Source organism: Sus scrofa, chromosome 14, assembly GCF_000003025.6.
Source record: "Sus scrofa isolate TJ Tabasco breed Duroc chromosome 14, Sscrofa11.1, whole genome shotgun sequence".
In the NCBI taxonomy this organism is placed as follows: Eukaryota; Metazoa; Chordata; class Mammalia; order Artiodactyla; family Suidae; genus Sus; species Sus scrofa.
Window position 1 is genome coordinate 71,344,376 of NC_010456.5, and position 14,778 is coordinate 71,359,153.

Below are 14,778 nucleotides of genomic sequence, written 5' to 3' on the forward strand. Positions count from 1 at the left end.
AAATTCTGTCCATAATCCTTTGTCCATTTTTATTGGGTTTTCATTATTTTTTATCATAAGAATTATTTACGTATCCAAATCGTTACTTCTTTTCTTGTCATGCAATGTTTTCACCTTGACTCATTTCAGTCATATAATACATTGAAAAGTTCTTGCTTTTTTGTTAACTTGTTTCTTTTTTTTCTTTTTTTTTTTCTTTAAGGGGCACACATGAAGGTTCCCAGTCTAGGGGTTGAATCGGATCTGTAGCCTCTGGACTATACCACAGCCACAGCAACGTGGGATCCGAGCCGAATCTGTGACCTACATCACAGCTCACAGCAATGCCAGATCCTTAACCCACTGAATGAGGTCAGGGATCGAACCTGAGTCCTCATGGATAATATTTGGGTTTGTTACCAATGACCCACAACAGGAACTCCTGTTATCTTGTTTCTGCCTATCACAAGCTAGAATAGATATATGAATCAAAGTACCTAACAAACTGTTTAACAGCAGTAGAGGCAATAATAATATATTCTGAATACCATTTAAACTGAGGGGAAAAAAAACCACTCCAATAGTTCTATGTGTAGAAGATGGTTAACTGAGTTCAACAACTACCTCCCGACTGCCTACAGTTCCATAAACATTAGCTGAGCCTTTGTTTTCAGTACCAAGTAGGCACTTTCAGGAATGCCAAAATATTTTGTTTTGTTTTGATTTTTTAGGGCCTCACCCACAGCATATGGAAGTTCCCAGGCTAGGGGTTGAATCAGAGCTGCAGCTGCCAGCCTACACCACAGCCACAGACACACCAGATCTGAGCCACATCTGTCACCTACACCATAGCTCAAGGCAATGCTGGATCTTTAACCCACTGAATGAAGCCAGGAACAGAACCCGAGTCCTTGTGGATATCAGTCGGGTTCATTACTGCTGAGCCACAACTGGAACTCCAGGAATGCCAGAGAATATTAAGATCAAGAACTTGCTCTTGGAGTTCCCATCATGGAGCAGCAGAAATGAATCCAATTAGGAACCATGAGGTTGCGGGTTTTATCCCTGGCCTTGCTCAGTGGGTTAAAGATCCAGCATTGCCATGAGCTGTGGTGTAGGTCGCAGACTCAGCTCAGATCCCACGTTGCTGTGGCTCTGGCATAGGCCGGCAGCTGTAGTTCCGATTCCCCTAGCCTAGGAACCTCCATATGCCACGGGTATGGCCCTAAAAAGCAAAAAAATAAAAATAAAAATGAAAGGAACCTGCTCTTGAGAAACATGTAATCGATCCTGAGGCTCCTGAATATAAGAAATCCTAGAGCAGGAGGCATATCCTGCATTATATGAGGACGTAAGAGCCCAAAGCCCTGATGTCTCAGTCTTCACAAACTTTTTCGGGTTAAGCTGAAAGGGCACGACAAAAACAAGTCAGTCCTGAATCCCAGCTAAATCGGTAACTTTTCCTCACCTAAGGCTTATGTGTCCCAAGATATGGTCACATCGTTTAGTTAGCAGCTCTCTTGCTGCCCTTCTGTGACAACTATCTTGTCCCTGTCAAGGTCATTGCTGCTTAGGACATTTTACTTGACATTTACCAATGAGCCTTGTCAAGTCACTCACGAGTTTGCAAAAGACTGAAATTGCCGAGGAAGCTTCTCAAAAAATATCACTTCTCAGTAAAATAAATGCTCAGAATCTTTTTTTTTTTTTTTTTTCTTTTAGAACCTCGATCCATGGCGGAGCCAGGTAAAGATCATTTTAATTTCATTTCTTTGAAAGCAATGATTTTTACAGAATAAAACATATTGAAATTACACTGGTGTCAAGAAGAGAAGTGTTAGAAAGAATACCCAAGCCAACACTAGCTATTACTGTAGGAGAAAGGAGGAGTATGTGCAGATTTGGAATATATATTCAATGCCTAATGTGAATGCAGTTAGTTCTGGGTTGTTGAGGAATGTTTCTTAGGAATATTCTCCCTCTTTCCCTGGCCCCTACTCATGACCTCCTTAAATTGGGCAGAGCAATTTCCACGATGCTAGATCAATTCCAGTTCCACAGCATATGTATCTCAAAGGTTATGCATCAGATTTTGAAATTCACAGGATCAAAAAAATGTTTGTGATGTTAGAAGATTGGATTGGGAGGATATTAAGACCACTTTGAAGTGACAGTAGGCGAAGCTCTTATCTCTAGAAAATATAAGTCACTCAAAAACCACAGCTTAAACATCTGAATATTCTCTGTGATCAGCCTGAAAAATCAGATTGTATCTACGCCCATGGGTAAGAATGATGGTTTGAAGTTTCACTATTATAATTCTTTCTCCTGAAAACTGAATGGAAAGGCATTCCCGATGCAGACAATGAACATCCATGTTGCAGAGCCCTAAGCTAGGCTCTTGGGCATATAGTAAAGACCAGAGCAGTCTTACTCTAGCATTCCTTGTAGTGGAGTAGCATTTTTCCCCTTGAATATATTTCAGGCTTTGGTTGATACTTTCAACCAAAGCAGGCTACTTCACTAGGCAGTCTCATATACAAAATAATTTCAAAGTCACCCAAAAGGGGTCCCTACCCCAAACAAGCCTCAGCTCCATGATCTAAAACGTCATGTCCAGAGAGTTCTTCCTTCCACCTTGTACAGTGCAAATACTCCTTGGGGAGAGAATACTTTATCTTATGAGGCAGGTATAATGTAATATGAATGAATTTGTCAGATCATTTTCTGAGTGTAGGTTGCTGAAAGATGAGAATGCAAATGTTTGAGAAGGTGAACAGAGAGAAGGAAGCAAAAGACTCAGTGAAAGGACAGAGAGGTACCAAAACCAAACTTTCTGCCTCTCCATCATTGAGAATTCTTTGGGCAGCAAGTAAAATAGACCTAACCAAAAGTGGCTTAAGCAAAAAGAAAAGTTTATCTTGTCACCCTAGAAAATGGCAGTCTTGACAATGAATGGTCACCTTAGCATCTCAAAGATTATCAAGGGCCAAGCTCTTTTTTATTTTTCTATTCTGTCATCTTCCAAGTATCCTCTTAGGCTGGTTCTCCTCACCTACCCAAGACAGCGGCCATAGTTCTGGGTATTACATGCAGATGACAATATCCAGAGGCAAAAATAGGGAATAACACTGTCTTTTATCCCCTTTAAAGAGCAAAAGAAAACTTTCCCAGAAACCCCGCAGGAGACCTTCCCTAATACCTCATTGACCAAGACTGTGTGCACATGCCACCACCTTAGCAAGAATAGAGTCAGCATGACTAGTGTAGCAACAACAAACACATTCACCACCTGAGGCTGGGGGAGGACAGCTTGCTTTGAAGCACATGGCCACTCCAAGGAGGGTGGACAAAGCCAGGATTCTATTAATAAGGAGGAAGGAGGCTTAGAGTTACTGAGCAGGTACTCAACACTTTCTGCCATGGTCTGCTGTCCAGTTTTCCCAGAGGTTGTCCAGTTAATTCAATTCAGTTATCATGAAACACTGAGATGCTAACTTTCTTCTAAGACAACTACACTTTTATTAATTTTGTTTTTAATGTCAGGTCTACTGAGTGATAACTGGAGGTTTATGCTACCATCTTATACCTCTCTTCATTAGCTGTCAAGGAATATCTAACCATAATAATTTGGGGCTATACTCATGGGACTCCATCTGGGAATCACATTTGTAGTTATTCAAAGGGGTTCATGCTGTGTATCAGAGTAATCCATAAGAATTACCATAGTATTACAGGGAAAAACGTATTTCACTCTTTTTTCACCCTGGATTTCAAGTTGTTCTCTCAGCTAATTACTATTAGCTTAGCAAGATATTTATTGTCCAGTTTTTTTTTTGTTTTTTTTTTTTGTCTTTTTTTTTTTTTTATTTCTTCCTGCATATAGGTTCCCAGGTTTTCAATTACCATAGGACCACCGCAATCCAGTCTGCATAAACAGTCACGCCATCGTTCCCTGGCAAAAGAAGCCTATGGTTCTTCATCGCCATGGAATCCAGTCCAACAAAAAAAAGAAAATAAAAGTCCCCCATGGAAATAGTAAGAGATTTGGGTTTTAAATTTGTTTGTGATGATTGTTGTACACCTATAAATATAATAAAATTCATTAATAAAAATTTGCTTTATTAATCCTTTTATTTCACCCAGAACTCCTTTTGCTTTTAATCCTAATTTGCTTTTATGATTTTTTTTTAAGCTTGTTGTTTTTTGGTTCTACTTCTGTCATCTGGGACTGTAATAAATTAAGTTAAGTCTGTGGTGAATCACCACGCTAATAAGGGGTCATTATACATTACAGTCAAAGTCCGGTTGTTGTTATTGTTAGGACCGAGGATCACGTTAGTCGTTTGGTTTTACGACGTGAACTTTTCGTTTAGGTTCTACTTCGTCATCTGAGCTGAAATATCAATATATCTGTAATCAAGATTATCATTAATCCTTGTGATTCTGAATGCAGTTATTTATTTTAGATCTTTTGCCATACTGCCATCAGCAATTATAGATAATTATTCAGCATTAATATAATCAGCTTTTATACTGACTTTTATAGAAGCATTCACTATCTAATATTAGGAAATTCCATAATTCCATTTTCATAAATAATAACCATTCTGTCTCATTTGCTTTAGAGGAAATTTGTACTTTGGTCATTGCCGAGGTATTTGCAGAAGACTCTGGGTGCTTCACATGTACTGCAAGCAACAAATACGGCACAGTGTCAAGCATTGCACAGCTAGATGTAAGAGGTAAGGGCTCTTTCAATGCCAGAATAGTTTAGACTATGACTTTGAATGTGAGTATGGAGAGCGTATATAATCCTTCCTTACTGCCTTCATATGAAGCTAGCTTGGCTCTCCTAAAATTTTTTGAATTATTGAGGAAAGTGTTCTTGAATGGAATCCAATTTTAAATTTCTTATTGCATTTGTCACCACTGCAGATATCCTGCTGTTATTTATTATATTCCTTAAGAAAACACCTCCGTGGTTTTACATAAGCTTCTAATGTTATTTCCAAAATGGTACTTAGATTTTTTTTTTAAGTTTTTTCCCCAGCATCCTTACTACTCTTTAAATGCCCCAGATTGTGCTTTCTGTCTTCCTCAAGCATTTCCCATGAGCACACTCATCTGGGTTGGATATATGCTCTAACTCAGGGTTACAATCACATCTCAGTCCTGTTGAGTAAGGCCAACAGCTCAGGTCCTATTATCGTCCTTTCAGGAAGTGAAGACCTCAGAAGTAATGGGTCTCTTCACTCAGCCAACTCCACTACCAACCTGGCTGTTATTGAGCAACAGCCATCCCCACCGAACCCAGAGCCTCCATCTGTGGAGCAACCCCCTAAACCCAAACTGGAAGGGGTTCTGGTGAACCACAATGAGCCTCGGTCCAGCTCAAGGATTGGGCTCCGTGTGCACTTCAACCTGCCTGAAGACGACAAAGGAAGTGAAGCATCCTCTGAGGGTGGCATGGTCACTATCAACCAGACCAGGCCTGATTCTTTCCAGGAGAGATTCAATGGACAGTCAGCAAAAATCCCTGAGCCTTCCTCGCCTGTCAAAGAGCCCCCTCCAGTTCTGGCCAAACCCAAACTGTAAGTAAAAATTAGAGTGGATAGCCAAGCTGTGACCTTCTCTGAGTCTGCCCTACTTAAGAAGGGAGCTGGGGGGTTCTTACTGTGGCACAGTAGGATTGTCAGCATCTCTGTAGCACCAGGACGCAATTTGATCCCCAGCCTAGCACAGTGGTTAAGTATCCAGTATTGCCACAACTGTGGTGTAGGTCGCAACTATGACTTGGATCTGATCCCTGGCCCGGGAATTCCATAGGCCATGAGAGGGCCAAAAATGTAAAAAGATAAGAGCTGAAAGAGGGAATTACAAAATGAGGAAATACACACCAAATGCTTTGCAAATCATATACGCTTACATTACTGTACATGTATTATCACTATCATCCTTACTGTTCACATTCTCCTCAAGAAATGTTACACCTGAACTAGCTCAAAAAGATGTTCGTCTGACATTAGAGGGCTCCAGGTGAAGCAGGTTACACTCTTCTTATAAAGCCCTTTCTCATGTCTAATCATCTTTACAGTCTACAATTTCATCTTTCTATTTCCCATTTCTGCTTCAACTTGAGCCTCTGTAGTCATTACAGGAAAGATACTTAGTATTTTTTTTTTTTTTTTTTTTGTCTTTTGTTGTTGTTGTTGTTGTTGTTGTTGTTGCTATTTCTTGGGCCGCTCCCGCGGCATATGGAGGTTCCCAGGCTAGGGGTTGAATCGGAGCTGTAGCCACCGGCCTACGCCAGAGCCACAGCAACGCAGGATCCGAACCGCATCTGCAACCTACACCACAGCTCACGGCAACGCCGGATCGTTAGCCCACTGAGCAAGGGCAGGGACCGAACCCGCAACCTCATGGTTCCTAGTCGGATTCGTTAACCACTGCGCCACGACGGAAACTCCGACTTAGTATTTTTTAGATAGTTCTTTGATATGGTTACATATGCTATAGTAACCACAGTAGGTTTCATATAAATACCGTGGGAGGAAAGGAAAGTCATGATAATCAGACTCGCCTCAGGAGCCTGACGCAGTTGTGGCCCTAACTCTCCAGAGAGCCTCTGTCAGAGTCATGTTGCAATACTTAATGTGCATCCATAGTAAACCCAGCCCAGAACATGATACCATACTGCTTCTGTTTGATCCATACTTCAAAGTGATAAAAATTGTATTTATAATTACATAAACCTTCAAGTATCCACAAGAAAGTCTACGGTAATAACACGCTCATCATGTGTTTCTCAGTGTGACCACAAGATGTTCACTGGAAGTGGTTCATATTGCTTAGTTTCATATTTTTCTACCACGTAAGGCAAAACTCTGGGCAAAAAATTAAATGTTATTAAACATGCAAGTCATATCCAAACATGTCTCTGCCCCCTCAAAGTTCTGCCAGTCACAGAAAATAGGAATCTACTTAAAGTAGAAGGAAGGGAAGAAATTATTGTAGGGATATAAGCAGGAGCAGGGAACAAAACTCAGCTAAGCCCTGCACAGAGAACTAGGGAGTCGGGAGCTAGGATCACTTACACGGTGAGATCAGCCTGTCTGCTGCTCACACTCCGTCTTGAGCACCTCCTTGTTTCCTCTTTGCGTATCCACGCCACTCTTCTCTCTTGGAAGACTCATCAGTTCATAGCTGGCCCATCATGGCATGTCCTGTCCATGTCTGTGTCAAGTTCCACTGCTAACTAAATCATTCTCAGCGGCTCAACTCCAAATACCATTTAGCCCAGACTTGTCAGGTACAGAGGGTTTATGTTTGGAGGGAAGAAGAGTCAAATGAATCAAATCAATACTGTGTGTGAAGGCAGTTCTCAGAGAAGGGAGTTATGGGAACAGGTGACCCAAAACAATCGGTTGCCTCCTTGTATCCCGGGACTGGTTAGGGGCTACTAGGTATATTAGGATTGGGTTTAAACTTCATGTTGCAGAAAGCCAAAACTGACAGTGAGTTAAACACATGAGGGTTTATTTTCCTCTCAAGCAAAGGAATTAAATGGGATGTCTGGGGCTATTACGATGGCTCCATAGTCATTAAGAACCCCAGTCTCCTGTCTTCTGCTCTCCAATCTTTAGAACAGGTCACTCCATGGTCCAAGATAGCTGATGATGCTCTAGTCATCATGTCTGCTTTTTAAGCAGCAGGAAAGGCAAATGGGTTGAAGTCCTTTGAGGGAGTCTTCTTCTTTGGAACTTATCCCAAATCCTCTGCTTATATCTCATTGGTTAGAACTTAGTCACATGGTATACTAACTGCAGAGGCTAGGAAGTATAGTCTCTAGCTGCATACATTGCCTCCATGAGTAAAATCATGTTCCTTTACAAAGGGGAGAATTGGAGCTCCCGTTGTGCTCAGTGGTAATAAACCCGACTGATATCCATGAGGATTCGGGTTTTATCCCTGGCCTGCTCAGTGGGTTAAGGATCCGTCGTTGACCTGAGATGTGGTATAGGCTGCACCTGCAGCCCATAAAGCAAAAAAAAAAAAAAAAAAAAGTGGGGGGGGGGGAATTAGGTAGTCAGCCAGCAGTATCTACCACATGAGACTTTCAATGAATATAAAAATTCTTTCTACTAAATTATGTAGTGGCATCCTTTAAAAATCCAATCCTCAGCACTATATAATTCTTTTCATATTTTTGCCTTCCTTAAATTTTTGTTTAATTGTGTGAATATAGGTTTGTATTAGCAGAGAAATATGCATGTGCATGCTCTCTCTCTCTCACACATACACACACATTCTTGTGAATCCACCTGCCTACAAATTTTCTTACTGGTTTTAACCTTATTGATTTTAGTCTTTCAGGTTTTGCATTAAAATATACTGACTCAATAATCCTGAGGATACAATTTTCTATTTGTTGTGTAAATTGGCCATTTACATGGAAAATAGAATTCTTACAGATCTTAAAACTGCAAAAGGAAGGGAAGCTGGGGAGTTCCTGTCATGGCTCCAAGGAAACCAATCTGACTAGTATTCATGAGGACTCGGTTCTATCCCTGGTCTCGTTCAGTGGGTTAAGGATCTGGTGTTACCCTGAGCTATGGTGTAGGTCGAAGATGCGGCTCAGATCTGGCGTTGCTGTGGCTGTGGTGTAGGCTGGCAGCTGCAGCTCTGATTCGACCCTGGCCTGGGAACTTCCATATGCTGCAGATGTAGCCCTCAAAAGACAAAAATAAAAGAGGAAGGGAAGCTGTCCTTTTTAAACACTGTATCACCAAAGCCTAGATAATTCACACTCTGAAATATTCAGCTTGAATATTAAGCTACCTAGAGAAGTCATTCTTCATTCTGGCTACACTCTAAAATAAAATGTGGAGCTTTTGGAAACTATTCATGCCTTCCATCCTAATTGAATCAGGATCTCTGCACAGATTACTTTAACGCACAGCCAGGTTGGAAACTATTGGTGTAACGTTGGAGAACGTGAGTTACAGCCCTCTATCACCCCACCTGGCCCCATACATACACTCCTCCACAGTCAGGAAAAAAAAAAAAAAAAAAGAATTAACATCTCAAGTGAGTAAAATGTGAGAAACAAAAATCAGAATGTACTGGGGAAACCTGTGCTTTGGGGACAAATGTTTCTTGAGAGCTGTGGTTCTCAGTCCTGGAGGCAGACAAGAATCATCTAGAGGCTTGCTATTCAAAGCACTGTCATTACCTGGGAGCTTGATAACTGCTTTCCTCTTGTGCTCCACTCCAGACCCACTGAATCAGAAGCTCTGGGGGTGGGGTCCAGAGATCTGTGTTTTCAGAAGCCCTGCAGAGGGTTCTGAGGCTCACTGAAGTTTACGACTGACTGTACATTTAAAAAGATAACAATGGGAGTTCTCTGATGGCTTAGTGGATTGAGGCTCCTTCATTCTCACTGCTGTGGCTCTGGTTGCTGCTGTGTGGTACAGGTTTGATCCATAGCCCAGGAATTCCCACATACTGCCTGTGTGGCTAAAAAGAAAAAAAGAAACAAGAAAGAAAGAACCTGAAATAAACATTGCAACTCTCATTTAAAATAATAATAATAATAAATTTTTTTAAAATTTTAAAAAGGTAATAACTATGCCTGGATCCTTTCCCAGGCCAATTTACTCTCCAGCCAGTGGTGCCTGAATCAGTGAGGTTTGTTCATCTTTTATGCTCTCTGGGTGATCTAAAGCACAGCCAGCATGGTAACCACTGCTAAAACCACAGCTAAAAACTGATGGCAGAGACATATTTACCCAGAATGAGTTATCCTAATCAGTGAAGGGCTGGTTTTAACTACAGACAGAGGTGGGAAAGTCTTGATTTGCAGCACTGGTCAGGGCACTGGGATGAGGTGTGCACAATCTGCTCTCCAGGGCTGGCCCCAGCACACACTGCCCCAAATTGTTGTTGCCAAAATTGCTGTCAAAAGTACTTGCTGCAGGGAGTTCCCATCGTGGCACAGTGGTTAACAAATCCGACTAGGAACCATGAGGTTGCGGGCTCAATCCCTGGCCTCGCTCAGTGGGTTAATGATCCGGCGTTGCCGTGAGCTGTGGCGTAGGTTGCAGACGCGGCTCAGATCTGGCGTTGCTGCGGCTCTGGTGTAGGCCAGCAGCTACAGCTCCAATTCGACCCCTAGCCTGGGAATCTCCATATGCTGTGGGAAGTGGCCCTAGAAAAGGCAAAAAGACAAAAAAAAAAAAAAAAAAAGTACTTGCTGCAGTAGCCCAAGTTTGTCCTGCTGTGTTTGTTCTTAAGCCTTGACACTTTCTCTCCTCCATTTAAAATCCTCAAAAATTCTTTTGTATTCTAGAAATCACAGGAAGCCTTATAATTCTGGAACTCTAATGTTCATTCTTACAATTTTTTTTTTTTTTTTTTGGCTGCACCTGCAGCATGTGGAAGTTCACAGGCCAGGGAACAAACCTGTGCCACAGCAATGACCCAGTCTGCATATGTATTTTATGCAGTCACACACACATATTATATAAATATATAAAATATATCTGCAGACACACACATATATACATACATACATATATACATACATACATACATACATACATACATACATATATATACACATTCTTTTTTTATATTCCTTTCCACTATGGTTTATCCCAGGAGATTGAATATAGAGGTCCCTGTGCTATACAGTAGGACTTCACTGCTTATCCATTCTAAATATAACAGTTTGCATCTACTAACCCCAAACACCCAGCCCATCCCTCTCCTTCCCTCCTCCCCTTTAGCAACCACAAGTCTGTTGTCCTTCTCTGTGCTGAGCCCATGTACTTTTTAAAATTTTTTTTATTTTTATTATGTTTTAATAATGATTTTTATTTTTTCCATTATATCTGGTTTACAGTGTTCTGTCAATTTTCTACTGCACAGCAAGGTGACCCAGTCACATACACGTATACATTTTTTCTCACATTATCATGCTCCGTCACTAGTGACTAGATATAGTTCCCAGTGCTATACAGCAGGATCTCATTGCTTATCCATTTCAAAACAACCTCACACCAGTCAGAATGGCCGTCATTAATAAGCTCCTGTTCTTCAGCATCATGCTTGAGCTAAGTAGTAGCAAAAGAGAAGACATTTTCAGGTAACCCAAGAGACTTGATAATCTACGGAAAGAAACCTTGGGTGTAAACCTGATTTCAGAAATCCTCATAGCACAAGAAATGAGCAGCTGAGCTCAACAGCAATACATGACAGGCTGATGTTTTAAACTAAAGAGGTTGCTCAGGGTTTTTGTATGCTTTCTAACTAATTGTTCCTTCCTTTATTCTTCCATTGCACTTTGTACCTTCATTATTAAATAGTAAGTTCCATACGTTATCTGTAAATAACTGGTTATTTGTGTTACACTTATGAATAGTAGGATTTTGGGGCCCTGAATACCTCATACTACCGCGGGCATATTTGTATTTCCTACAGTACCAGGCAAAGCAAACATACAGAAGATTCAGTAAAAGGTTTGTTGAATATGAGAATTGACAGCTTGCCCTGATATAATGAATAATCAAATTGAAACAGCTGTTTTAAATCTCTTCTGAAACAAGACAGTTTAATAAATGGGGGGGGGGGACCGTCAAACACAAAGAGACATAATTCTCAAGTGAATTCCTCCAGAATCTTAGATAATCAAAGTAATTTGATGCTGTATCTCATATATCATTATGTTTACGGTTTGTGACCCTCTACAATCCAACATACTGCATTAAATGATAAGGGCTAACATGCTGTTTAAAGTCTTAGAAGCCGATTCCTAGTTTTCAGTCAATGGAAACTAAAGGAAAACAAGAGCGATCAATACCAAATGACTTCCTGGCCCCCTTTTCTTCATCCTTATCTATGTAAGATTACTTAGTTTTCATATCTACTTTTTCTATTTCCATAACCACAATAAAATATTTCTGCAATATCAACAGATTAAAATTTACTCAGACTACAGGCTTGTCCTAAAAACCACAAAGCATTGTCTTTATGCTATAGCAATCACGGAATGAGACCTGCTAAATTCGAGGTCCATTAAAATTTGAAGATTTTGGAGTTCCTGTTGTGGCACAGCGGAAACGAATCTGACTAGTAACCATGAGGTTTAGGGTTCGATCTCTGGCCTTGCTCAGTGGATTAAGGATCCAGTGTTGCCGTGAGCTATGGTGTAGGTTGCAGACATGGACTGGATCCTGCATTGCTGTGGCTGTGGTGTAGCCAGTGGCTGTAGCTCCGATTTGACCCTTGGCTAAGCTCACAGCATGTGGAATTACCTGGGCCAAGGAATGAACCTGGCAACACAGCAATAACCCCAACTGCTGAAATAACAATGCCAGATCCTTAACCCACCATGCCACAAAGGAACTCCCAAACAATGAGTTTTTTTTTAACTTGAGTTTTTTGTTGTTGTGGCTGTTGTTTTAATTTTTTAAAAAATTTTAATGGCCACACCTGTGACATTTGGAAGCCCCCAGGCCAGGGATTGAATCTGAGCTGCAACTCCTGACCTACACCATAGTTGTGGCAATGCCAGATCCTTTAAGCCACTGCACTGGGCCTGGGATTGAACCTGTGCCTCCACTGTGACCTGAGTCATTGCAGTTGGATTCTTAACCCACTGTACCATAGCAGCAACTCCCATGACATTTTTGAAAGTGAAAGGGCACTATTAATAATTATGCCAGGAAAACAGGCATAAAGCAGGATTGTCTAGAACAAATCAGGACATAGGGTCACCTTATCTATAAAGCTTGGTTGTCAGGCGAGGATGAGAAACACCAAGACGCATCCAGCTGCTTTGTTAAGTTTGGCTCTAAAATAACGCAGAGATACAATCTGCTTGGCTCAGAACTTTGAGCGCTCCCCACAAGGGGACCATTGTTTCTATTTCTTTTTTCTATGGTATAAACATTCTAAAATGGGGCTGCTGTGTTGCCCACTCCAAGGTCACGGCACCAAGAGCACAATGTGACTGACACCCCTTGGGATTGGCATCGCCATAGCCTTTCCCTTCTTCCTGGCAATCAAACAATTTAGAAAGAGGGAGAGACAAACAGCTCACAAGGAACTGACTGATTTCTGGCAACTCTGGTTGTGTGTTCTCAGTCAGCACTGAGGAATAAACAGGCTGTCTATATGTTTTCTGAAGGGTGAGGCGATGGTGACGGCTTTCTCCTCTCTCCCCTCCTCACTCTTGTGCGCAGAGATTCCAGCCAGCTACAACAGCTTCACAACCAAGTCTTACTGGAACAACAGCAGTTGCAAAACCCATCCCCTTCATCTCCTAAGGAGTTTCCTTTCCACATGAGTGTTTTGAATTCCTCGGCTGCCCCAGGGGTGACAATGTCCAGCAAGCAGGTGAAAGCCCCTTCATCACAGACCTTCAGCCTGGTCCGGCCAAAGCATTTCTTCCCCTCTGCGAGCACAGCCTCGGCAACCGTGTCCCCTTCCAGTTCTCCCGTGTTCGCCCTGAGCAGCACTCCGCAAGCCATGCAGAGGACAGTCAGCAAAGAAAGCCTCTTAGTTTCTCACCCCTTGGCGCAAACCAAATCTCTAGGAGGGGTTTCCGTCCAAAACGAGCCCCCCGCTCCAGGTCCTGTAGAGCCAGCACAACCACCACTCACGTTCTCCATCTCCAGCGGAAACCAGTTTCAGCCCCGCTGTGTATCACCAACTCCTGTCTCTCCCACCAGTCGGATTCAGAACCCAGTGGCTTTCCTCAGCTCCGTTCTGCCTTCTCTCCCTGCCATCCCACCCACCAATGCCATGGGGCTGCCTAGAAGCGCACCAACTGTGTAAGTGTCTCTGAGGTTTCTTGATTTAAAAAATATCATTTAAGAAGGGACATGCATGAACAGCTTGATCTGGGACAGGACTCTTATTAGTGAATTCCTAGATAATCTTATCTCAGACACAAAAAAGATACTGAACATCTGAGGACAAAACAGCATGATTACTTTAAATAATTTTAAATAATTTGCAAATTGAAAATAGCTCTACAAATATAGGTTCTCTGTGCAGTGCTCAACTTTTGCAAACAAGATGCACTCTATAAGTGTCTGGTTAATTACCATTCCAACCACTGATTTCTAGGCCTTTGTACACTGTCCAGTGCTCTTCATGAGTGAGTCAGGTGTGAATTTATTTTACAGGCCATCCCAGGGACTAATGAAGAAAAACACAAAGTCTTCCCAACCAGTGAGTGATGACTATATTCGTGAAACTAAGAATGCAGTGATTCTAGACTTGGGGAAAAAAATGAATTTCAGCGATGTCAGATCAAACCAACAGGTAAGATTACTGGGTTCAGATGGTTTATTAGAATTTCACTGTAGGGAATATAAATTTGCTTAATTCAGTCCTTGGGTGCTTAGGTCTTCTGACCTCAGCGAAGCTGACACTGCCGCTTCGGAGGCAGAGCACAGACGGATGGTGGTTCACATAGGAAACTCATCCACACGGATCCACAGTTCTTGGTTAGCCTGGTAATGAATTCAGTTTACTTGTTTACATTGTTTACCTAGAATAGAGCATGTTAAGGAGGGAAACTAGGAGTTCCCATCTTGGCTCAGTGGTAACAAACCCAACTACTATCTGTGAGGACTCAGGTTCTATCCCTGGCCTCGCTCAGTGGGTTAGGGATCTGGCATTGCTGTGAGCTGCAGTGTAGGTCACAGATGTGGCTTGGATCTGGTGTTGCTGTGGGCTGTGGTGTAGAATGGTGACTATAGCTCTGACTCAACCCCTAGCCTGGCA

General features: G+C 41.9%; 1 protein-coding gene across 8 annotated transcripts in view; it reads left to right on the forward strand.

Annotated features, from left to right (window-relative positions):
* Window positions 1–14,778, forward strand: part of MYPN (myopalladin) — a 105,321-nt gene that overhangs the window by 61,105 nt on the left and 29,438 nt on the right. For all 8 annotated transcript variants that reach the window (XM_021072494.1, XM_021072493.1, XM_013983298.2 and 5 more), the window contains 5 exons: window positions 1,702–1,725; window positions 4,608–4,724; window positions 5,201–5,573; window positions 13,227–13,817; window positions 14,175–14,313. In XM_021072494.1, coding sequence (XP_020928153.1) covers window positions 1,702–1,725; window positions 4,608–4,724; window positions 5,201–5,573; window positions 13,227–13,817; window positions 14,175–14,313 — 1,244 coding nt within the window. The remainder of the gene's footprint in view (window positions 1–1,701; window positions 1,726–4,607; window positions 4,725–5,200; window positions 5,574–13,226; window positions 13,818–14,174; window positions 14,314–14,778) is intronic.